General features: G+C 47.1%; 2 protein-coding genes across 5 annotated transcripts in view; one reads left to right on the plus strand and one right to left on the minus strand.

Moving 5' to 3' along the window:
* THEM6 (thioesterase superfamily member 6) overlaps window positions 1-27,157 on the minus strand; it is a 60,013-nt gene that overhangs the window by 16,232 nt on the left and 16,624 nt on the right. The gene's annotated exons all lie outside the window — the stretch shown is intronic.
* On the plus strand, window positions 1,860-12,500 carry LOC138782967 (secreted Ly-6/uPAR-related protein 1-like). The gene is made up of 3 exons (XM_069957009.1): window positions 1,860-1,973; window positions 4,437-4,556; window positions 12,126-12,500. The coding sequence occupies exons 1-3, from the start codon at window positions 1,922-1,924 to the stop codon at window positions 12,362-12,364; spliced, it is 411 nt and encodes a 136-aa protein (XP_069813110.1). The 5' UTR covers window positions 1,860-1,921; the 3' UTR covers window positions 12,365-12,500.

The following is a 27,157-nucleotide window of genomic DNA, read 5'->3' on the forward strand; positions in this document are numbered from 1 at the left end:
CACACATGGATACAGCCTGGGGCGCCATCACACATGGATACAGCCTGGGGCGGCATCACACATGGATACAGCATCACACATGGATACAGCCTGGGGCGGCATCACACATGCATACAGCCTGGGGCGGCATCACACATGGATACAGCCTGGGGGGGCATCACACATGGATACAGCCTGGGGGGGCATCACACATGGATACAGCATCACACATGGATACAGCCTGGGACAGCATCACACATGGATACAGCCTGGGGCGCCATCACACATGGATACAGCCTGGGGTGGCATCACACATGGATACAGCCTGGGACAGCATCACACATGGATACAGCATCACACATGGATACAGCATCACACATGGATACAGCCTGGGGCGCCATCACACATGGATACAGCATCACACATGGATACAGCCTGGGGCGGCATCACACATGGATACAGCCTGGGGGGGCATCACACATGGATACAGCCTGGGGCGGCATCACACATGGATACAGCCTGGGGGGGCATCACACATGGATACAGCCTGGGGCGGCATCACACATGGATACAGCCTGGGGCGCCATCACACATGGATACAGCCTGGGGGGGCATCACACATGGATACAGCCTGGGGCGGCATCACACATGGATACAGCATCACACATGGATACAGCCTGGGGGGGCATCACACATGGATACAGCATCACACATGGATACAGCATCACACATGGATACAGCATCACACATGGATACAGCCTTGGGTGGTGGCGCCTGAATGGCCATGCTCAGCCTCTGTCGGCACAGCCTGCACACGGCCATGGTTTTGTTGGCCAGTGATTCGTAAACAGGAGACGCTCCCACAGTCCCACCACCAGCAGCGTTATGCCGCTACCACCACATGAGCTTATCCTGGGACTGAGAGAGCGAGACACCACGAGAACCAGCGATGTCACCTGCTCCTGAGCCGACCAGAGGGGAAGAAGGTCCCGGGCAGGTATCCATCTGTCGGCTCCTGACTGACGCACGATCATCATCATCATCATCATCATCACTGCTGCCTTCATCATCAGGGGCTCCTTGATTCCCAACATCTGTATTTCCTACCATGACTACTACCAACATAGGTCCCCTTCACACGTCTGTGAAATTTCGGTACCTATAGGGTTATATAAGGCATGGACACCCTTCAGGAATTTTTTGCAAAGGGTGTCAATGCTTGAACATATCCTATATTTGTCTGGAATTCCGTCATGGAAGCCTCACAGAAACCTATGGGGACATCCATTGGGCGACAGTCTGCTGAACAATCGCATGTTCGCGGATAAATGATCTTTTGAGAAACAATATTTTCTTTAAAAATTTCAAAAACATTTTAGAGTTATTTGTCTAAAAATAAAATCCCAAGATGTTCCCATGTCAACATTCTGTGAAATTCTGGAGCAGCTCGCTGGGTGGTGAACGACGCTGCTCCTGTCTCATCCACCATCAAAGCAACCAAAACCCTGCAGAAAAGCCCAAAAACTACAATCACTTTCCAAAAGTATAAAATATGAAGAAGAAAAAAAAATAAAAATTAAGTAAAAGAAATATAAATGTTGTGTATCTGAGACCTCTCTGCTCCTTCCCTGCAGTGATTGTGCCCTGCAGGGTGATGTACAGCAACCTGAAATACCTTCTAGCAGGTTCTGTGCCAAGAGCCGCTGGCATCTGGAGGGCGTGGTGTCCGCGACGACGCTCATCCAACCTTTATATAAAGTTTTTTCAATAGAGCGTAAATAACTTATCTCTGTCCTCATCAGTGACGTGTTATGGGGCTGGTTATATATATATATACAGGGGAGGTGAGATCCATAGCATCACATCACCTGATCCTCCGAGACCAGACGTCCGCAGAAGCTTCCGGGGGAGCCAAGGATCCGGCTCATTCCTGGGACCCAACATGAAGGTCATCGCCATCTTACTCATCACCCTGGGAATGTTTTGCCAACAAGGTGAGGTTTTTTTCTCCCCTCCAATTTTCCTATTTTTTAGGGGGGTGCGGGGAAGGATGACAAAAATATTTTTTTTTACATATTAAGTAGTGAGACCCTGAGACTTTTGAGTATTTCCAATCTGGAGGAGTTATAGTTTTTCGGTCAGGCCAGGTTCACACTGCGTGTGGTGTCTCACCACGGGTGTTGCTATTGGTTACACCCTTCGCAAAAGCCTGTAATTGTAAGTGTAAGTGGTGATGTAGCAGTACCAGAGTTTCTCCACTAGATGTCGTTGTAGCTAGCATGTATATCCAGATATTGCACAGCTGTAGGGACAAAAGGGTTATTGTTTTGTTTGTGTACCACATGGGTCTGTACAGCAATGAGAGTTCCTACCTTTTCTCACCTATCATCTTTCTCTTTACATCTTTCACGCGCACCCCTCACCCACTCACAGCACAGTTTACACATGCTGTAGGAAGGAAGTCACATGAGTAGAGAAAGTGTGAGGTCTTTTGCCTTGGATTCTGTAGAGGAAGGACGCCAGCTAGAACGCTCCTTAGAACAGTCAAGTTGGGCCCTGGCTCCATCCAGGACCCCAGTCTAAGTTGTGGTCTAGACGTAGAGCACATGTACCTAGACACAGTTTCTCTTCAAGCAACCTTACCAGACACTATGCAGTGTTAAGTCGCTACTAGAGAGGACAAGTCAGGGATCACACCAACGCACGTCATGGACCAGAGGAACACAGTGCAGGACAGTATCCACAAAGAAGTATAGAGCAAGGTTTCTAGAAGCCTATGCATTCTATTTTGCAGCACGGGTGTCATCAGAGAACACTGACCACTCTGCTCGTCACAGGTAACAAGGTCTGGGGCTTGTGTCACCCTCTAGGACGGGTCACCAGACGCTGGTGGGCAATAGGTGGTGCAAAGACCAAAGAGTCAAAACACGGGCAGAAGTATTCTCTCTACTCTCAAGTATTCTACTTATATCACCTCTGAAGTTCTGGCAGAGAACAGTACTATATCGGGTTGGGACTCTCGACATCCTCCTCTTTACTCTTCTGAACTTTCTACCTCTCAGCACGCAACCCAGCCAGCACGGCTGTATCTTCTGCTTCACTCTCCGTACAGATATAGCCTATCAAGTATAAAGTACCATATCAAGGCATAGCTGTATTACCTGCTTCCTATATCAGGTATCTTCACAGTAAACAAGATTGTATTAATTCTAATGGGACTCTGTGGTTCTTCACTAAGCACCAACACAGTAATCACTCTTCCTTGGGTCATCTCCCCTTTTTTGTGGGTGACAGTGCCAATAGTCCGGGTGGGTCAATACTCCACTCCGGACCACTGTTATAACTGCCCAAGGGACCCCGAAACAACCCGGCAGGTCACTGTCCTGCAAAAAAAACTGATGTATTTGTGCGCATTCCTTTGACTTTCATTAGAAAAAAGATCATAAAACAAATAAAAACACGTTATTTTTGGCGTACAAAAAATGTGGTCGACCACGTTTTTGTGTACGTAAAAAAATAAAAAACATGCTTTAATCCCCTTTTTTTACAATGGAAAATGGATCAAAATGAAAGCACGGGTGTTTTTATTTACCTGTTTTTTTGCATAAAATGAAAGATAAAATCGGATTGCAAAAACACAGTGTGAACCCGGCCTTATTTACAGGTTTGGGGCTAGCGCCAGGGTTTGGCAAAGATAGTCCTTTTTTTTTAATAGTACTTTTAATGTTTTTTTTTCACAGTAGATTTTCTGTTTCTTATACCCGGGAGCTATCAAAGAGGAAAACATTCTCCCAGCTGCTCAGCCTTACCAGCTCTAGATTATATCAGACACCCAGTGATCACAGGTTACACAGAAAATGGTATGGGTGTGAGGTGACTGGAGGGTAACGTGAAGTATCAGCAGAATAGTGAGCGCAGCTCTGGAGGATAACATATGAAGAATCAGCAGAATAGTAAGTGCAGCTCCGAAGGATAACACATAAAGAATCAGCAGAATAATGAGTGCAGCTCTGGAGGATAACATATGAAGAATCAGCAGAATAGTGAGTGCAGCTCTGGAGGATAACATATGAAGTATCAGCAGAATAGTGAGTGCAGCTCTGGAGGATAACATATGAAGTATCAGCAGAATAGTGAGTGCAGCTCTGGAGGATAACATATGAAGTATCAGCAGAATAGTGAGTGCAGCTCTGGAGGATAACATGAAGAATCAGCAGAATAGTGAGTGCAGCTCTGTAGGATAACATATGAAGTATCAGCAGAATAGTGAGTGCAGCTCTGGAAGATAACATATGAAGTATCAGCAGAATAGTGAGTGCAGCTCTGGAGGATAACATATGAAGCAGAATAGTGCATGCAGTCTTTGGAGTAAAAACACAATGTGACAGGTTTTATAAGGATTATTTGTTTTAGCTTTTTTTGTTAATTTTAATTTTAATTTTGTATTTTATTTTCAGGTGGATCAATAATTTGTTATTACTGTCCGGATTTAACCTTCAGCTCAGAGTGTACGGACATGAGGAACTGCACAGGGGACAATAATGTGTGCAAGACCACCGTGCTGAGCCCGGATGTAGGTGAGCGCCCCCTCCAGGAGCCGTCGGGAATAACACCTGCTCTATAATCACATCGCTAGCCCCCCAATCCATCGTAGCGTAACAATAGGTTCTAAGTCTGTTCTGGGGAACGTCGGGGCCACAGAGAATCCTAGTGAGACCCAAAACAGTACTGCAGTGTATATACAGCACCGAGCTCTGCGTCACTCAGGACAGGAGCCGGGAGTCCTGTAGTACTGCAGTGTATATACAGCACCGAGCTCTGTGTCACTCAGGACAGGAGCGGGGAGTCCTGTAGTACTGCAGCGTATATACAGCACCGAGCTCTGCGTCACTCAGCACAGGAGCCGGGAGTCCTGTAGTACTGCAGCGTATATACAGCACCGAGCTCTGCGTCACTCAGGACAGGAGCCGGGAGTCCTGTAGTACTGCAGTGTATATACAGCACCGAGCTCTGTGTCACTCAGGACAGGAGCGGGGAGTCCTGTAGTACTGCAGCGTATATACAGCACCGAGCTCTGCGTCACTCAGGACAGGAGCCGGGAGTCCTGTAGTACTGCAGTGTATATACAGCACGGAGCTCTGCGTCACTCAGCACAGGAGCCGGGAGTCCTGTAGTACTGCAGCGTATATACAGCACCGAGCTCTGCGTCACTCAGGACAGGAGCCGGGAGTCCTGTAGTACTGCAGCGTATATACAGCACCGAGCTCTGCGTCACTCAGGACAGGAGCCGGGAGTCCTGTAGTACTGCAGTGTATATACAGCACCGAGCTCTGCGTCACTCAGGACAGGAGCCGGGAGTCCTGTAGTACTGCAGTGTATATACAGCACCGAGCTCTGCGTCACTCAGCACAGGAGCCGGGAGTCCTGTAGTACTGCAGTGTATATACAGCACCGAGCTCTGCGTCACTCAGGACAGGAGCCGGGAGTCCTGTAGTACTGCAGTGTATATACAGCACCGAGCTCTGCGTCACTCAGGACAGGAGCCGGGAGTCCTGTAGTACTGCAGCGTATATACAGCACCGAGCTCTGCGTCACTCAGGACAGGAGCCGGGAGTCCTGTAGTACTGCAGTGTATATACAGCACCGAGCTCTGCGTCACTCAGGACAGGAGCCGGGAGTCCTGTAGTACTGCAGTGTATATACAGCACCGAGCTCTGCGTCACTCAGCACAGGAGCCGGGAGTCCTGTAGTACTGCAGTGTATATACAGCACCGAGCTCTGCGTCACTCAGGACAGGAGCCGGGAGTCCTGTAGTACTGCAGTGTATATACAGCACCGAGCTCTGCGGCAATCAGTACAGGAGCCGGGAGTCCTGTAGTACTGCAGGGTATATACAGCACCGAGCTCTGCGTCACTCAGGACAGGAGCCGGGAGTCCTGTAGTACTGCAGTGTATATACAGCAAAGAGCTCTGCGTCACTCAGCACAGGAGCCGGGAGTCCTGTAGTACTGCAGTGTATATACAGCACCGAGCTCTGCGTCACTCAGGACAGGAGTCGGGAGTCCTGTAGTACTGCAGTGTATATACAGCACCGAGCTCTGCGTCACTCAGCACAGGAGCCGGGAGTCCTGTAGTACTGCAGTGTATATACAGCACCAAGCTCTGCGTCACTCAGGACAGGAGCCGGGAGTCCTGTAGTACTGCAGTGTATATACAGCAAAGAGCCCTGCGTCACTCAGGACAGGAGCCGGGAGTCCTGTAGTATTGCAGCGTATATACAGCAAAGAGCTCTGCGTCACTCAGGACAGGAGCCGGGAGTCCTGTAGTACTGCAGCGTATATACAGCACCGAGCTCTGCGTCACTCAGCACAGGAGCCGGGAGTTCTGTAGTACTGCAGCGTATATACAGCACCGAGCTCTGCGTCACTCAGCACAGGAGCCGGGAGTCCTGTAGTACTGCAGCGTATATACAGCACTGAGCCCTGCGTCACTCAGGACAGGAGCCGGGAGTCCTGTAGTACTGCAGTGTATATACAGCACCGAGCTCTGCGTCACTCAGGACAGGAGCCGGGAGTCCTGTAGTACTGCAGTGTATATACAGCACCGAGCTCTGCGTCACTCAGCACAGGAGCCGGGAGTCCTGTAGTACTGCAGTGTATATACAGCACCGAGCTCTGCGTCACTCAGGACAGGAGCCGGGAGTCCTGTAGTACTGCAGTGTATATACAGCACCGAGCTCTGCGTCACTCAGCACAGGAGCCGGGAGTCCTGTAGTACTGCAGTGTATATACAGCACCGAGCTCTGCGTCACTCAGGACAGGAGCGGGGAGTCCTATAGTACTGCAGTGTATATACAGCACCGAGCTCTGTGTCACTCAGGACAGGAGTCGGGAGTCCTGTAGTATTGCAGCGTATATACAGCAAAGAGCTCTGCGTCACTCAGGACAGGAGCCTGGAGTTCTGTAGTACTGCAGCGTATATACAGCACCGAGCTCTGCGTCACTCAGGACAGGAGCCGGGAGTTCTGTAGTACTGCAGCGTATATACAGCACCGAGCTCTGCGTCACTCAGCACAGGAGCCGGGAGTCCTGTAGTACTGCAGCGTATATACAGCACCGAGCTCTGCGTCACTCAGGACAGGAGCGGGGAGTCCTATAGTACTGCAGCGTATATACAGCACCGAGCTCTGCGTCACTCAGGACAGGAGCGGGGAGTCCTATAGTACTGCAGTGTATATACAGCACCGAGCTCTGCGTCACTCAGGACAGGAGCCGGGAGTCCTGTAGTACTGCAGTGTATATACAGCACCGAGCTCTGTGTCACTCAGGACAGGAGCCGGGAGTCCTGTAGTACTGCAGTGTATATACAGCACCGAGCTCTGCGTCACTCAGGACAGGAGCCGGGAGTCCTGTAGTACTGCAGTGTATATACAGCACCGAGCTCTGCGTCACTCAGGACAGGAGCCGGGAGTCCTGTAGTACTGCAGTGTATATACAGCACCGAGCTCTGCGTCACTCAGGACAGGAGCCGGCAGTCCTGTAGTACTGCAGTGTATATACAGCAAAGAGCTCTGCGTCACTCAGCACAGGAGCAGGGAGTCCTGTAGTACTGCAGTGTATATACAGCACCGAGCTCTGCGTCATTTAGGACAGGAGCCGGGAGTCCTGTAGTACTGCAGTGTATATACAGCACCGAGCTCTGCGTCACTCAGGACAGGAGCCGGGAGTCCTATAGTACTGCAGTGTATATACAGCACCGAGCTCTGCGTCACTCAGCACAGGAGCCGGGAGTCCTGTAGTACTGCAGTGTGTATACAGCACCGAGCTCTGCGTCACTCAGCACAGGAGCAGGGAGTCCTGTAGTACTGCAGTGTATATACAGCACCGAGCTCTGCGTCACTCAGGACAGGAGCCGGGAGTCCTATAGTACTGCAGTGTATATACAGCACCGAGCTCTGCGTCACTCAGCACAGGAGCCGGGAGTCCTGTAGTACTGCAGTGTGTATACAGCACCGAGCTCTGCGTCACTCAGGACAGGAGCCGGGTGTCCTATAGTACTGCAGTGTATATACAGCACCGAGTTCTGCGTCACTCAGGACAGGAGCGGGGAGTCCTATAGTACTGCAGTGTATATACAGCACCGAGCTCTGCGTCACTCAGCACAGGAGCCGGGAGTCCTGTAGTACTGCAGTGTATATACAGCACCGAGCTCTGCGTCACTCAGCACAGGAGCCGGGAGTCCTGTAGTACTGCAGTGTATATACAGCACCGAGCTCTGCGTCACTCAGCACAGGAGCAGGGAGTCCTGTAGTACTGCAGTGTGTATACAGCACCGAGCTCTGCGTCACGTAGTACTGCAGTGTATATACAGCACCGAGCTCTGCGTCACTCAGGACAGGAGCCGGGAGTCCTGTAGTACTGCAGTGTATATACAGCACCGAGCTCTGCGTCACTCAGCACAGGAGCCGGGAGTCCTGTAGTACTGCAGTGTGTATACAGCACCGAGCTCTGCGTCACTCAGGACAGGAGTCGGGAGTCCTGTAGTACTGCAGCGTATATACAGCACGGAGCTCTGCGTCACTCAGCACAGGAGCCGGGAGTCCTGTAGTACTGCAGTGTATATACAGCACCGAGCTCTGTGTCACACAGGACAGGAGCCGGGAGTCCTGTAGTACTGCAGTGTATATACAGCACCGAGCTCTGCGTCACTCAGGACAGGAGCCGGGAGTCCTGTAGTACTGCAGTGTATATACAGCACCGAGCTCTGCGTCACTCAGCACAGGAGCCGGGAGTCCTGTAGTACTGCAGCGTATATACAGCAAAGAGCTCTGCGTCACTCAGGACAGGAGTCGGGAGTCCTGTAGTACTGCAGCGTATATACAGCACGGAGCTCTGCGTCACTCAGCACAGGAGCCGGGAGTCCTGTAGTACTGCAGTGTATATACAGCACCGAGCTCTGTGTCACACAGGACAGGAGCCGGGAGTCCTGTAGTACTGCAGTGTATATACAGCACCGAGCTCTGCGTCACTCAGGACAGGAGCCGGGAGTCCTGTAGTACTGCAGTGTATATACAGCACCGAGCTCTGCGTCACTCAGCACAGGAGCCGGGAGTCCTGTAGTACTGCAGCGTATATACAGCAAAGAGCTCTGCGTCACTCAGCACAGGAGCCGGGAGTCCTGTAGTACTGCAGTGTATACAGCACCGAGCTCTGCGTCACTCAGGACAGGAGCCGGGAGTCCTGTAGTACTGCAGTGTATACAGCACCGAGCTCTGCGTCACTCAGGACAGGAGTCGGGAGTCCTGTAGTACTGCAGTGTATATACAGCAAAGAGCTCTGCGTCACTCAGGACAGGAGCCGGGAGTCCTGTAGTACTGCAGCGTATATACAGCACCGAGCTCTGCGTCACTCAGGACAGGAGCCGGGAGTCCTGTAGTACTGCAGCGTATATACAGCACCGAGCTCTGCGTCACTTAGGACAGGAGCCGGGAGTCCTGTAGTACTGCAGTGTATATACAGCACCGAGCTCTGTGTCACTCAGGACAGGAGCCGGGAGTCCTGTAGTACTGCAGCGTATATACAGCACCGAGCTCTGTGTCACTCAGGACAGGAGCCGGGAGTCCTGTAGTACTGCAGCGTATATACAGCACTGAGCCCTGCGTCACTCAGGACAGGAGCCGGGAGTCCTGTAGTACTGCAGCGTATACAGCACCGAGCTCTGCGTCACTCAGCACAGGAGCCGGGAGTCCTGTAGTACTGCAGTGTATATACAGCACGGAGCTCTGCGTCACTCAGCACAGGAGCCGGGAGTCCTGTAGTACTGCAGCGTATATACAGCACCGAGCTCTGCGTCACTCAGCACAGGAGCCAGGAGTCCTGTAGTACTGCAGTGTATATACAGCACGGAGCTCTGCGTCACTCAGCACAGGAGCCTCGAGTCCTGTAGTACTGCAGTGTATATACAGCACCGAGCTCTGCGTCACTCAGCACAGGAGCCGGGAGTCCTGTAGTACTGCAGTGTATATACAGCAAAGAGCTCTGCGTCACTCAGGACAGGAGCCGGGAGTCCTGTAGTACTGCAGGGTATATACAGCACCGAGCTCTGCGTCACTCAGGACAGGAGCCGGGAGTCCTGTAGTACTGCAGTGTATATACAGCACGGAGCTCTGCGTCACTCAGGACAGGAGCCGGGAGTCCTGTAGTACTGCAGTGTATATACAGCACCGAGCTCTGCGTCACTCAGGACAGGAGCCGGGAGTCCTGTAGTACTGCAGTGTATATACAGCACCGAGCTCTGCGTCACTCAGGACAGGAGCCGGGAGTCCTGTAGTACTGCAGCGTATATACAGCACCGAGCTCTGCGTCACTCAGGACAGGAGCCGGGAGTCCTGTAGTACTGCAGCGTATATACAGCACTGAGCCCTGCGTCACTCAGGACAGGAGCCGGGAGTCCTGTAGTACTGCAGCGTATATACAGCACCGAGCTCTGCGTCACTCAGCACAGGAGCCGGGAGTCCTGTAGTACTGCAGCGTATATACAGCACCGAGCTCTGCGTCACTCAGGACAGGAGCCGGGAGTCCTGTAGTACTGCAGTGTATATACAGCACCGAGCTCTGCGTCACTCAGGACAGGAGCCGGGACGAATCCTAAACAAATCCCAAAAACTTCTGATTCTTAGGGTATATTCACACGGGCGGGCTCACAGCGAGATTCTCGCTGCGAGCCCGGCAGGTCCTGGCAGTTCCCATACACTACATACTTGCTGCGGTCTAAACGACCACAGCGAGTATGTAATTCTGCCGCCCTTAACCCCTTCTGCTCCCGCCCGGCTCCCCCGCTGTAAGCATACATTACCTGTCCTTGCTGCACGGGTCCGGCGTCCTGCTCTCCCGTCCGGCCAATTAGTGTGTTGCCCAGCCGCAGCCACTGATTGGCCGGACGGGAGAGCAGGACGCCGGACCCCGGACCCGTGCAGCGAGGACAGGTAATGTATGCTTACAGCGGGGGAGCAGAAGGGGTTAAGGGCGGCAGAATTACATACTCGCTGTGGTCGTTTAGACCGCAGCAAGTATGTAGTGTATGGGAACTGCCAGGACCTGCCGGGCTCGCAGCGAGAATCTCGCTGCGAGCCCGTCCGTGTGAATATACCCTTACAAAGCATTTAGGGGCTCATGTATCATCTGTGCAAGATGCGCAGTAAGCAAAACTCTCCAGTCCCCGTGTACACCTTATCACTAGGAGCACAGGCCTTGATAAATCTTACGCAATTTTAGTGATTTTTTTTGTGTGTGGGTGTGGGTGGGGGTGGGTGGGGGGGGGCAACAGTCGGGCTAAAAACTACGCTAGGGTCTGACTGGAGTAATGCTGCACAATTCTTTTGAACCCCCCCCCCCCCCCAAAAAAAAAAAATAAAAAATTACACATGATAAATCTGTGGAAAAAAGTAGCTGACCACAACCCCTATGGGCGAAAAATGTCAAAAATAAATGTGCTCGTAGGTTTTTTTATTTTACTAAATCTGATCTAAACCGAAACTGATTAATTCATCTCTCATTTTTAATATTTGGTTATTATTGTATTATTATTATTATTATTATTATTATTATTATTATTATTATTATTATTCGGTTATCGTTGTATTATTATTATTATTTGGTTATTATTATTTGGTTATCATTATTATTTGTTTATTATTATATTATTATTTTTTATACTAATATCTACACTATAATTTATTTATACTATTTTGCATACCGCTCAACTGCTGCCTTCTCAAACATCGCCTGTAGTGAGTTTATAATGATTTCCTCCCAGGCTCCCACCATGTTTCTCCTCCCTGGAGCGTACTCACCTGTCTGCCCTTCATGTATTCATCATATCAGATCTCACATCTGGATTTTGTCTATTATGCTGTTTTGTTTTTTTGGTTCTTTGCTTGCAATAACCTTATCTATCCAGCTGTGTATATAGAGTATATAGAGTATATGGTCTGGACATTATAACAGTAATGATACAGTATACACGTATATACTCCCAGTGCGCCGCTCATCCATGCTAACTTTTGGCTATGACCAGTATATATATATATATATATATATATATATATATATACGGAGCTGTATAAGGACTTGTATGTTCTATTTCAGGTTTCCCATTCCTCGGGACGGAGGTTGTGACCCGCGGCTGCTCCACAGCGACTACCTGTATACCCGACGACCCAGACTCACTCGGCGACGACAAAATAGTATTCTGCTGCACCAGCGACCTGTGTAATAACCGCGGACTGAATGCGACATCATCGGCCCACAGAGCGGGGCCGGGCGGTGTGACTGCGGGGACCTTCCTGATGGGACTGTCTGTACCACTGATCACTATGAGGCTATGAGGGGGTCTCCATGGACGGGGCGCCCCCTAGAGTCATCATACTTACACTATTTATCTATAGGACATTGTGATGTTTGCGCTGAGAGGAGGGAAAGGCGTCGGCTACACGGGAAACAATTATTTATTACTGTGGATTATTAGGCAACAATAAATAGCAGGAAAGACAATGCGTTTGTATTAAGATTGTTAAGCAAAGTTTTCATGAAGAATCCAGGACATGATGCAACATTGTACACCCCGATTGTGACTGAGAGTTACCCCTAACAGTGCCAGAGAGTGTACCCCTATAGGAGGACCAATATAACAGTGCCAGAGAGTGTACCCCTATAAGAGGACCAATATAACAGTGCCAGAAAGTGTACCCCTATAGGAGGACCAATATAACACTGCCAGAGAGTGTACCCCTATAAGAGGACCTGTATAACAGTGCCAGAGAGTGTACCCCTATAAGAGGACCAATATAACAGTGCCAGAGAGTGTACCCCTATAGGAGGACCAATATAACAGTGCCAGAGAGTGTACCCCTATAGGAGGACCAATATAACAGTGCCAGAGAGTGCACCCCTATAAGAGGACCAATATAACAGTGCCAGAGAGTGCACCCCTATAAGAGGACCAATATAACAGTGCCAGAGAGTGCACCCCTATAAGAGGACCAATATAACAGTGCCAGAGAGTGTACCCCTATAAGAGGACCAATATAACAGTGCCACAAAGTGTACCCCTATAAGAGGACCAATATAACAGTGCCAGAAAGTGTACCCCTATAATAGGACCTGTATAATAGTGCCAGAAAGTGTACCCCTATAAGAGGACCTGTATAACAGTGCCAGAGAGTGTACCCCTATAGGAGGACCAATATAACAGTGCCAGAAAGTGTACCCCTATAAGAGGACCTGTATAACAGTGCCAGAGAGTGTACCCCTATAGGAGGACCAATATAACAGTGCCAGAGAGTGTACCCCTATAAGAGGACCAATATAACAGTGCCAGAAAGTGTACCCCTATAGGAGGACCAATATAACAGTGCCAGAGAGTGTACCCTATAAGAGGACCTGTATAACAGTGCCAGAAAGTGTACCCCTATAAGAGGACCTGTATAACAGTGCCAGAAAGTGTACCCCTATAGGAGGACCAATATAACAGTGCCAGAGAGTGTACCCCTATAAGAGGACCTGTATAACAGTGCCAGAGAGTGTACCCCTATAAGAGGACCAATATAACAGTGCCAGAGAGTGCACCCCTATAGGAGGACCAATATAACAGTGCCAGAAAGTGTACCCCTATAAGAGGACCTGTATAACAGAGCCAGAGAGTGTACCCCTATAAGAGGACCAATATAACAGTGCCAGAAAGTGTACCCCTATAAGAGGACCTGTATAACAGTGCCAGAGAGTGTACCCCTATAAGAGGACCTGTATAACAGTGCCAGAAAGTGTACCCCTATAGGAGGACCAATATAACAGTGCCAGAGAGTGTACCCCTATAAGAGGACCTGTATAACAGTGCCAGAGAGTGTACCCCTATAAGAGGACCAATATAACAGTGCCAGAGAGTGCACCCCTATAGGAGGACCAATATAACAGTGCCAGAAAGTGTACCCCTATAAGAGGACCAATATAACAGTGCCAGAAAGTGTACCCCTATAAGAGGACCTGTATAACAGTACCAGAAAGTGTACCCCTATAAGAGGACCTGTATAACAGTGCCAGAAAGTGTACCCCTATAAGAGGACCTGTATAACAGTGACAGAGAGTGTACCCCTATAAGAGGACCAATATAACAGTGCCAGAAAGTGTACCCCTATAAGAGGACCAATATAACAGTGCCAGAAAGTGTACCCCTATAAGAGGACCTGTATAACAGTGCCAGAGGGTGTACCCCTATAAGAGGACCAATATAACAGTGCCAGAAAGTGTACCCCTATAAGAGGACCAATATAACAGTGCCAGAAAGTGTACCCCTATAAAAGGACCAATATAACAGTGCCAGAAAGTGCACCCCTATAGGAGGACCTGTATAATAGTGCCAGAAAGTGTACCCCTATAAGAGGACCAATATAACAGTGCCAGAAAGTGTACCCCTATAAGAGGACCTGTATAATAGTGCCAGAAAGTGTACCCCTATAAAAAGGACCTGTATAACAGTGCCAGAAAGTGTACTCCTATAAGAGGACCAATATAACAGTGCCTGAAAGTGTACTCCTATAAGAGGACCAATATAACAGTGCCAGAAAGTGTACCCCTATAAGAGGACCAATATAACAGTGCCAGAAAGTGTACCCCTATAAGAGGACCAATATAACAGTGCCTGAAAGTGTACTCCTATAAGTGGACCAATATAACAGTGCCAGAAAGTGAACCCCTATAAGAGGACCAATATAACAGTGCCTGAAAGTGTACCCCTATAAGAGGACCAATATAACAGTGCCTGAAAGTGTACTCCTATAAGAGGACCAATATAACAGTGCCAGAGAGTGTACCCCTATAAGAGGACCAATATAACAGTGCCAGAAAGTGTACCCCTATAAGAGGACCAATATAACAGTGCCAGAAAGTGTACCCCTATAAGAGGACCAATATAACAGTGCCAGAAAGTGTACCCCTATAAGAGGACCAATATAACACTGCCAGAGAGTGTACCCCTATAAGAGGACCTGTATAATAGTGCCAGAAAGTGTACCCCTATAAGAGGACCAATATAACAGTGCCAGAAAGTGTACCCCTATAAGAGGACCAATATAACAGTGCCAGAAAGTGTACCCCTATAAGAGGACCAATATAACAGTGCCAGAAAGTGTACCCCTATAAGAGGACCAATATAACAGTGCCTGAAAGTGTACTCCTATAAGAGGACCAATATAACAGTGCCAGAAAGTGAACCCCTATAAGAGGACCAATATAACAGTGCCTGAAAGTGTACCCCTATAAGAGGACCTGTATAACAGTGCCAGAAAGTGTACCCCTATAAGAGGACCAATATAACAGTGCCAGAAAGTGTACCCCTATAAGAGGACCTGTATAACAGTGCCAGAAAGTGTACCCCTATAAGAGGACCTGTATAACAGTGCCAGAAAGTGTACCCCTATAGGAGGACCAATATAACAGTGCCAGAAAGTGTACCCCTATAAGAGGACCAATATAACAGTGCCAGAAAGTGTACCCCCTATAAGAGGACCTGTATAACAGTGCCAGAAAGTGTACCCCTATAAGAGGACCTGTATAACAGTGCCAGAGAGTGTACCCCTATAAGAGGACCAATATAACAGTGCCAGAGAGTGTACCCCTATAAGAGGACCCGTATAACAGTGCCAGAGAGTGTACCCCTATAAGAGGACCTGTATAACAGTGCCAGAGAGTGTACCCCTATAAGAGGACCTGTATAACAGTGCCAGAAAGTGTACCCCTATAAGAGGACCAATATAACAGTGCCACAGAGTGTACCCCTATAGGAGGACCAATATAACAGTGCCAGAAAGTGTACCCCTATAGGAGGACCAATATAACAGTGCCAGAGAGTGTACCCCTATAAGAGGACCAATATAACAGTGCCAGAGAGTGTACCCCTATAAGAGGACCAATATAACAGTGCCAGAAAGTGTACCCCTATAAGAGGACCTGTATAACAGTGCCAGAAAGTGTACCCCTATAAGAGGACCAATATAACAGTGCCAGAAAGTGTACCCCTATAAGAGGACCAATATAACAGTGCCACAGAGTGTACCCCTATAGGAGGACCAATATAACAGTGCCAGAAAGTGTACCCCTATAAAAAGACCTGTATAACAGTGCCAGAGAGTGTACCCCTATAAGAGGACCAATATAACAGTGCCAGAAAGTGTACCCCTATAAGAGGACCAATATAACAGAGCCAGAAAGTGTACCCCTATAAGAGGACCTGTATAACAGTGCCAGAAAGTGTACCCCTATAAGAGGACCAATATAACAGTGCCAGAAAGTGTACCCCTATAAGAGGACCTGTATAACAGTGCCAGAAAGTGTACTCCTATAAGAGGACCAATATAACAGTGCCATAAAGTGTACCCCTATAAGAGGACCTGTATAACAGTGCCAGAAAGTGTACCCCTATAAGAGGACCTGTATAACAGTGCCAGAAAGTGTACCCCTATAAGAGGACCTGTATAACAGTGCCAGAAAGTGTACCCCTATAAGAGGACCAATATAACAGTGCCAGAGAGTGTACCCTATAAGAGGACCAATATAACAGTGCCAGAAAGTGTACCCCTATAAGAGGACCTGTATAACAGTGCCAGAAAGTGTACCCCTATAAGAGGACCAATATAACAGTGCCAGAGAGTGTACCCTATAAGAGGACCAATATAACAGTGCCAGAAAGTGTACCCCTATAAGAGGACCAATATAACAGTGCCAGAGAGTGTACCCCTATAAGAGGACCTGTATAACAGTGCCAGAGAGTGTACCCCTATAAAAGGACCAATATAACAGTGCCAGAGAGTGTACCCCTATAAGAGGGCCAATATAACAGTGCCTGAAAGTGTACCCCTATAGGAGGACCAATATAACAGTGCCAGAGAGTGTACCCCTATAAGAGGACCAATATAACAGTGCCAGAGAGTGCACCCCTATAAGAGGACCAATATAACTGTGCCACAGACTGTACCCCTATAAGAGGACCAATATAACTGTGCCACAGACTGTACCCCTATAAGAGGACCAATATAACAGTGCCAAAAAGTGTACCCCTATAAGAGGACCAATATAACAGTGCCAGAGAGTGTACCCCTATAAGAGGACCAATATAACAGTGCCAGAGAGTGCACCCCTATAAGAGGACCAATATAACTGTGCCACAGACTGTACCCCTATAAGAGGACCAATATAACTGTGCCACAGACTGTACCCCTATAAGAGGACCAATATAACAGTGCCAAAAAGTGTACCCCTATAAGAGGACCAATATAACAGTGCCAGAAAGTGTACCCCTATAAGAGGACCTGTATAACAGTGACAGAGAGTGTACCCGTATAAGAGGACCAATATAACAGTGCCAGAGAGTGTACCCCTATAAGAGGACCAATATAACAGTGCCAGAGAGTGTACCCCTATAAGAGGACCAATATAACAGTGCCAAATAGTGTACCCCTATAAGAGGACCAATATAACAGTGCCAGAGAGTGTACCCCCTATAAGAGGACCTGTATAATATTGCCAGAGAGTGTACCCCCTATAAGAGGACCAATATAACAGTGCCAGAAAGTGTACCCTATAAGAGGACCAATATAACAGTGCCAGAAAGTGTACCCCTATAAGAGGACCAATATAACAGTGCCAGAGAGTGTACCCCTATAAGAGGACCTGTATAACAGTGCCAGAGAGTGTACCCCTATAAAAGGACCAATATAACAGTGCCAGAGAGTGTACCCCTATAAGAGGGCCAATATAACAGTGCCTGAAAGTGTATTCCTATAAGAGGACCAATATAACAGTGCCAGAGAGTGTACCCCTATAAGAGGACCAATATAACAGTGCCAGAGAGTGCACCCCTATAAGAGGACCAATATAACTGTGCCACAGACTGTACCCCTATAAGAGGACCAATATAACTGTGCCACAGACTGTACCCCTATAAGAGGACCAATATAACAGTGCCAAAAAGTGTACCCCTATAAGAGGACCAATATAACAGTGCCAGAAAGTGTACCCCTATAAGAGGACCTGTATAACAGTGACAGAGAGTGTACCCCTATAAGAGGACCAATATAACAGTGCCAGAGAGTGTACCCCTATAAGAGGACCAATATAACAGTGCCAGAGAGTGTACCCCTATAAGAGGACCAATATAACAGTGCCAAATAGTGTACCCCTATAAGAGGACCAATATAACAGTGCCAGAGAGTGTACCCCCTATAAGAGGACCTGTATAATATTGCCAGAGAGTGTACCCCCTATAAGAGGACCAATATAACAGTGCCAGAAAGTGTACCCCTATAAGAGGACCAATATAACAGTGCCAGAAAGTGTACTCCTATAGGAGGACCAATATAACAGTGCCAGAGAGTGTACCCCTATAGGAGGACCTGTATAACAGTGCCAGAGAGTGTACCCCTATAAGAGGACCAATATAACAGTGCCAGAGAGTGTACCCTATAAGAGGACCTGTATAACAGTGCCAGAGAGTGTACCCCTATAAGAGGACCAATATAACAGTGCCAGAAAGTGTACCCCTATAAAAGGACCAATATAACAGTGCCAGAAAGTGCACCCCTATAGGAGGACCTGTATAATAGTGCCAGAAAGTGTACCCCTATAAGAGGACCAATATAACAGTGCCAGAAAGTGTACCCCTATAAGAGGACCTGTATAATAGTGCCAGAAAGTGTACCCCTATAAAAAGGACCTGTATAACAGTGCCAGAAAGTGTACTCCTATAAGAGGACCAATATAACAGTGCCTGAAAGTGTACTCCTATAAGAGGACCAATATAACAGTGCCAGAAAGTGTACCCCTATAAGAGGACCAATATAACAGTGCCAGAAAGTGTACCCCTATAAGAGGACCAATATAACAGTGCCTGAAAGTGTACTCCTATAAGTGGACCAATATAACAGTGCCAGAAAGTGAACCCCTATAAGAGGACCAATATAACAGTGCCTGAAAGTGTACCCCTATAAGAGGACCAATATAACAGTGCCTGAAAGTGTACTCCTATAAGAGGACCAATATAACAGTGCCAGAGGGTGTACCCCTATAAGAGGACCAATATAACAGTGCCAGAAAGTGTACCCCTATAAGAGGACCAATATAACAGTGCCAGAAAGTGTACCCCTATAAGAGGACCAATATAACAGTGCCAGAAAGTGTACCCCTATAAGAGGACCAATATAACACTGCCAGAGAGTGTACCCCTATAAGAGGACCTGTATAATAGTGCCAGAAAGTGTACCCCTATAAGAGGACCTATATAACAGTGCCAGAAAGTGTACCCCTATAAGAGGACCAATATAACAGTGCCAGAAAGTGTACCCCTATAAGAGGACCAATATAACAGTGCCAGAAAGTGTACCCCTATAAGAGGACCAATATAACAGTGCCTGAAAGTGTACTCCTATAAGAGGACCAATATAACAGTGCCAGAAAGTGAACCCCTATAAGAGGACCAATATAACAGTGCCTGAAAGTGTACCCCTATAAGAGGACCTGTATAACAGTGCCAGAAAGTGTACCCCTATAAGAGGACCAATATAACAGTGCCAGAAAGTGTACCCCTATAAGAGGACCTGTATTACAGTGCCAGAAAGTGTACCCCTATAAGAGGACCTGTATAACAGTGCCAGAAAGTGTACCCCTATAGGAGGACCAATATAACAGTGCCAGAAAGTGTACCCCTATAAGAGGACCAATATAACAGTGCCAGAAAGTGTACCCCCTATAAGAGGACCTGTATAACAGTGCCAGAAAGTGTACCCCTATAAGAGGACCTGTATAACAGTGCCAGAGAGTGTACCCCTATAAGAGGACCAATATAACAGTGCCAGAGAGTGTACCCCTATAAGAGGACCCGTATAACAGTGCCAGAGAGTGTACCCCTATAAGAGGACCTGTATAACAGTGCCAGAGAGTGTACCCCTATAAGAGGACCTGTATAACAGTGCCAGAAAGTGTACCCCTATAAGAGGACCAATATAACAGTGCCACAGAGTGTACCCCTATAGGAGGACCAATATAACAGTGCCAGAAAGTGTACCCCTATAGGAGGACCAATATAACAGTGCCAGAGAGTGTACCCCTATAAGAGGACCAATATAACAGTGCCAGAGAGTGTACCCCTATAAGAGGACCAATATAACAGTGCCAGAAAGTGTACCCCTATAAGAGGACCTGTATAACAGTGCCAGAAAGTGTACCCCTATAAGAGGACCAATATAACAGTGCCAGAAAGTGTACCCCTATAAGAGGACCAATATAACAGTGCCACAGAGTGTACCCCTATAGGAGGACCAATATAACAGTGCCAGAAAGTGTACCCCTATAAAAAGACCTGTATAACAGTGCCAGAGAGTGTACCCCTATAAGAGGACCAATATAACAGAGCCAGAAAGTGTACCCCTATAAGAGGACCTGTATAACAGTGCCAGAAAGTGTACCCCTATAAGAGGACCAATATAACAGTGCCAGAAAGTGTACCCCTATAAGAGGACCTGTATAACAGTGCCAGAAAGTGTACTCCTATAAGAGGACCAATATAACAGTGCCATAAAGTGTACCCCTATAAGAGGACCTGTATAACAGTGCCAGAAAGTGTACCCCTATAAGAGGACCTGTATAACAGTGCCAGAAAGTGTACCCCTATAAGAGGACCTGTATAACAGTGCCAGAAAGTGTACCCCTATAAGAGGACCAATATAACAGTGCCAGAGAGTGTACCCTATAAGAGGACCAATATAACAGTGCCAGAAAGTGTACCCCTATAAGAGGACCTGTATAACAGTGCCAGAAAGTGTACCCCTATAAGAGGACCAATATAACAGTGCCAGAGAGTGTACCCTATAAGAGGACCAATATAACAGTGCCAGAAAGTGTACCCCTATAAGAGGACCAATATAACAGTGCCAGAGAGTGTACCCCTATAAGAGGACCTGTATAACAGTGCCAGAGAGTGTACCCCTATAAAAGGACCAATATAACAGTGCCAGAGAGTGTACCCCTATAAGAGGGCCAATATAACAGTGCCTGAAAGTGTACCCCTATAGGAGGACCAATATAACAGTGCCACAGACTGTACCCCTATAAGAGGACCAATATAACAGTGCCAGAGAGTGCACCCCTATAAGAGGACCAATATAACTGTGCCACAGACTGTACCCCTATAAGAGGACCAATATAACTGTGCCACAGACTGTACCCCTATAAGAGGACCAATATAACAGTGCCAAAAAGTGTACCCCTATAAGAGGACCAATATAACAGTGCCAGAAAGTGTACCCCTATAAGAGGACCTGTATAACAGTGACAGAGAGTGTACCCGTATAAGAGGACCAATATAACAGTGCCAGAGAGTGTACCCCTATAAGAGGACCAATATAACAGTGCCAGAGAGTGTACCCCTATAAGAGGACCAATATAACAGTGCCAAATAGTGTACCCCTATAAGAGGACCAATATAACAGTGCCAGAGAGTGTACCCCCTATAAGAGGACCTGTATAATATTGCCAGAGAGTGTACCCCCTATAAGAGGACCAATATAACAGTGCCAGAAAGTGTACCCTATAAGAGGACCAATATAACAGTGCCAGAAAGTGTACCCCTATAAGAGGACCAATATAACAGTGCCAGAGAGTGTACCCCTATAAGAGGACCTGTATAACAGTGCCAGAGAGTGTACCCCTATAAAAGGACCAATATAACAGTGCCAGAGAGTGTACCCCTATAAGAGGGCCAATATAACAGTGCCTGAAAGTGTATTCCTATAAGAGGACCAATATAACAGTGCCAGAGAGTGTACCCCTATAAGAGGACCAATATAACAGTGCCAGAGAGTGCACCCCTATAAGAGGACCAATATAACTGTGCCACAGACTGTACCCCTATAAGAGGACCAATATAACTGTGCCACAGACTGTACCCCTATAAGAGGACCAATATAACAGTGCCAAAAAGTGTACCCCTATAAGAGGACCAATATAACAGTGCCAGAAAGTGTACCCCTATAAGAGGACCTGTATAACAGTGACAGAGAGTGTACCCCTATAAGAGGACCAATATAACAGTGCCAGAGAGTGTACCCCTATAAGAGGACCAATATAACAGTGCCAGAGAGTGTACCCCTATAAGAGGACCAATATAACAGTGCCAAATAGTGTACCCCTATAAGAGGACCAATATAACAGTGCCAGAGAGTGTACCCCCTATAAGAGGACCTGTATAATATTGCCAGAGAGTGTACCCCCTATAAGAGGACCAATATAACAGTGCCAGAAAGTGTACCCCTATAAGAGGACCAATATAACAGTGCCAGAAAGTGTACTCCTTTAAGAGGACAGTGGTACAGTACATTAGAGAGGACAGTAGTACAGTACATTACAGGAGACAGTGGTACAGTACATTAGAGGGGACAGTGGTACAGTACATTAGAGAGGACATTGGTACAGTACATTAGAGTGGACAGTGGTACAGTACATTAGAGAGGACAGTGGTACAGTACATTAGAGGACAGTGGTACAGTACATTAGAGGACAGTGGTACAGTACATTAGAGAGGACAGTGGTACAGTACATTACAGGAGACAGTGGTACAGTACATTAGAGTGGACAGTGGTACAGTACATTAGAGGGGACAGTGGTACAGTACATTAGAGGACAGTGGTGCAGTACATTAGAGGGGACAGTGGTACAGTACATTAGAGAGGACAGTGGTACAGTACATTAGAGGACAGTAGTACAGTACATTAGAGGGGACAGTGGTACAGTACATTAGAGAGGACTGTGGTACAGTACATTAGAGAGGACAGTGGTACAGTACATTAGAGGGGACAGTGGTACAGTACATTAAAGGACAGTGGTACAGTACATTAGAGGGGACAGTGGTACAGTACATTAGAGAGGACAGTGGTACAGTACATTAGAGGGGACAGTGGTACAGTACATTAGAGGGCAGTGGTACAGTACATTAGGAAGGACAGTGGTACAGTACATTAGAGAGGACAGTGGTACAGTACATTAGAGGGCAGTGGTACAGTACATTAGAGAGGGCAGTGGTACAGTATATTAGAGGACAGTGGTACAGTACATTAGAGAGGACAGTGGTACAGTACATTAGAGAGGACAGTGGTACAGTACATTAGAGGACAGTGGTACAGTACATTAGAGAGGGCAGTGGTACAGTATATTAGAGGACAGTGGTACAGTACATTAGAGAGGACAGTGGTACAGTACATTAGAGGGGACAGTGGTACAGTATATTAGAGAGGACAGTGGTACAGTACATTAAAGGACAGTGGTACAGTACATTAGAGAGGACAGTGGGACAGTACATTAGAGGACAGTGGTACAGTACATTAGAGAGGACAGTGGTACAGTACATTAGAGGGAACAGTGGTACAGTACATTAGAGGGAACAGTGGTACAGTACATTAGAGGACAGTGGTACAGTACATTAGAGAGGACAGTGGTACAGTACATTAGAGAGGACAGTGGTACTTTCTACTCCTACCCCCATTATCCATTGCATTGTTTAAATTTCATGGTATGATATCTGGCTCTACTCTTCTCAGCATTGACTTTTATTGCCCTCTTTCCTAAGCAGTGAACCCAAACTGTTTGTTTACAATCTTCTCTCTATCAGTTACCCCTGCCCTCTTCCATCTCTTCCCCACCCACCCCATGTTTCACACCTGGTAGTACTTCTCAGCTAGTTATCTAACTATATAGTGAACTGCTCTGGTCATTGCTGATCACTCTAAGTGCTGATCAGTCAAAGTGTCTAGATGAATTAAACCAGAATTGAACTGAAGGTAACTGCATTCCATATACTCCTCTGCTCTCCAAAAATGTTCACCTTTGCTATCACTTTTGCTTCCCTAATACTCAAACTCTGCTCCAAACCCCCAACTCCTATATCAAGCAATAGTATATTTATCTCTTCTTCCCTTCTACCTGCTGATCTAACCCCCCCTGCTGTCTTTTTCCCATACAATAAGCCATTTCTTCCCATTCCCTCCAAACATCCTCCCTCCCTCTCTTAGGGCCCTATTCCACCAGACGATTATCGTTCAGATTATCGTTAAATCGTTCGAATCTAAACGATAATCGTTCGGTTGAAATGCAGTTAACGATTAACGACCGAACGAGAAATCGTTGATCGCTTTATAAGACCTGGACCTATTTTTATCGTTGCTCGTTCGCAAATCGTTCGTATTGAATAAGACATCGTTCGGTCGTTTGCAATAGATACGAACGCAATAGCGAATAAATAGCGAAGAAAAACGATCGCAAATACGATCATAAGTAACGATTATCGTTCCATGGAAATGAGTGAACGTTTTCAGGTCTTTCGCAATAGCGGTCGTTTGAGATCGTTAATCGTTAACGATTATGCAAACGATAATCGTCCGGTGGAATAGGGCCCTTACTCACACCTGCTATCTCTATCTCTGCTCCTGCTTACTGCTGGAGACATCTCTCCTAACCCTGGTCCTCCAACCTTTACTAACAGCTTCTCTTCATCGGCCACCTACAGAAACCCTTTTAACCTGATTAAGATTCCCTGCATGCCAGACCCCATCTCCATTAACTGTGCTCTATGGAATTCTAGATCTGTCTGCAACAAACTCACTGAAACCCACGACTTATTCCTCAATAAATCGCTCAACCTGCTGGCTCTCACAGAACATGGCTACAAGAGTCAGACACAGCCTCACCTGCTGCTCTGACCCATGGAGGTCTTCAATTTTCCCATACTCCTAGACCTGATAACAGACATGGTGGAGGAGTGGGTGTACTTCTCTCTCAGGACTACACTTACCAGGTCATTCCCCCTGAGCCCTCCCTCTCATTCTCCTCTTTTGAGGTGCACACCATTAGACTCTTCCGGCCCTTTTCCCTGAGAGTCGCAGTCATATATCGCCCCCCTGGTTCACAACGACACTTTCTTGACCACTTTTCTACCTGGCTTCCTTACTTTCTATCTTCTGACATTCCCGCCCTCATCATGGGCAATTTTAATATCCCTATTGACAAACCACTTTCCCCATCGGCCTCTCAGTTTCTTTCCCTAACCTGCTCCCTTGGCCTCTCCCAGCATTCTGACTCTCCAACCCACAAGGGTGGGAATACCCTGGACCTTGTCTTCTCCAGACTTTGCCCAGTTTCTCGCCATAATAACACTCCTACCGGGCTCTCGGACCACAATCTTCTCTCCTTTTCAATCACTAATACTCATTCTCCTCCTGACACCCCAACCTTGGTCATGTACAGAAACTTACGTGCCATCAACACCCAACAACTTACAGACTCTGTACAGTCATCACTGCCTCCTATCTCTTCGCTCTCCTGTCCCAATCTGGCTGCCAAGTGCTATCACGACACCCTCAAAGCAACCCTTGACAAAATGGCACCCCTCACACCTCAATCAGCAAAACGCAGACGACCACAATGAGAGGAATGAGTTAATCCATCCAAAGTTTGAAGGAAGATATAACAGGATAAAATAGAAGAAAAATAAATTCTTTTCTCATGAACTTTCCTACATGACTGAATCCTGTTCAAGGACATACAGCTGGTCCACCGTCTGTTCCCAGCAGATAATAAATGTTATTTTAGAATTCACATTCTCGTAAGCAGATAACAAATGTTTTTTAGCATCCTTATGTATGTATCAACATCCTTATGTAAACAATTTTAATTGAACATTTAATCTTATTGTATATCCATATCTGTCAAAATATATCCGTAGTTATTCGTTCTTTTGAAGTTGATGACGTGCATAGTGTATGACTGCATTTTACATTCATATCCATTGGTTTTTTCCTGTATAAATAAAGGTGGGTTCTCAGAGATGGGGGAACACACCAGACTTGTTTGCAAGATACGTAGTCTGTGTCCTCATTCTAAGTGCATGGTGTGGGAGAGGGGATCCGGACCCATTCTCCAACTCAATTAGGAAACAGCCAACAACAGTAGGTCTTCTTTGGGAAGGCACCTCGACATTATTGGCGCCCGAACAGGGACACGCCCATTACATCGGGAGATCGGATGACCTGCACTGCTGTACCAGGAGAGAGAGGGGTGAACAAGGAGACCACAAAACCTGGCCAGGTAAGAGTAAAAAATTTGTTTGCTCTTTTCTGTGCTCTCCTCCTTCACATCTTTTCTTACCTACCTCTGCAGAGTAAGTTATCAAAGTGAACTCACGATAGGCGTGTCAATTTGAACTTTGTTCTCCTCTTGTTGGCTGTTCTATGTCTGTTTGTCCTAACCTGTGAGGGATAGTATATAGTAGGCGAAGAATTGCTCATTCAGGCTAAAACTGTTACCCAGAGCCCGGCCGTGGTTGTCACAGGTCCTCATAGACACGGAGCGTTGTGTGGTGGGAACAGTGCCAGTGCTAGAACCACTTTGGAATGAGCCTAGTAGCCTAACTATACAAGGACGCTGGACAGTGGTCTGGTTGTTTCCAAGGGAAAGATCTGTAATATGCTAACTACTGTCCTCTGTATACTTGGGGTAACTTGTTTTGCAATCTACATAGCAGCAAGAGTGTATTTCAACATAAGAGAAGGAAGCCCTGAACCGTGGAATATTCTAAGTCCCAGCTTTTGGTAGTGATCCGTGGTCATAAGTGTACAGGACACAGGAAAGAAAATCATCAGTTGATTATTCTGGGTGCCTCCTGTTATACGATCACGAAGTAACATAAAATGGGACAAACAGAATCAAAAGGGGTTTCTGCAACCCACATAGTGACCTGCCGATATGGCAAAGAACAAGCAAAAAGGGCAAAAGCAATGTTGAAATATTTTAACATCCAACACGATGCTGTTTTTAACCCCAATACTTGGACTGAAGTCCAAGAAACAAGGGGAGGATTAATAATTGATAATGGATGGGAAATCACAGTTACCCATCTGAAAGATCTCAACAGGCAAAAGACCAACAATGGTGGCGTATAGACCCTTTGTTCTGCAGGAATCTTCCCCTTGGTCAGCTGTTGAAGTAGTTACTTTGATTTAAAGTGCCCCTGACCTGATTGTAAGACCAATGCCTTTTTGAAGTGGGCAGCCTAACCTCAAATAGTGTATAGTGCCATGTAAGTGTCT

Source organism: Dendropsophus ebraccatus, chromosome 2, assembly GCF_027789765.1.
Source record: "Dendropsophus ebraccatus isolate aDenEbr1 chromosome 2, aDenEbr1.pat, whole genome shotgun sequence".
Taxonomy (NCBI): Eukaryota; Metazoa; Chordata; class Amphibia; order Anura; family Hylidae; genus Dendropsophus; species Dendropsophus ebraccatus.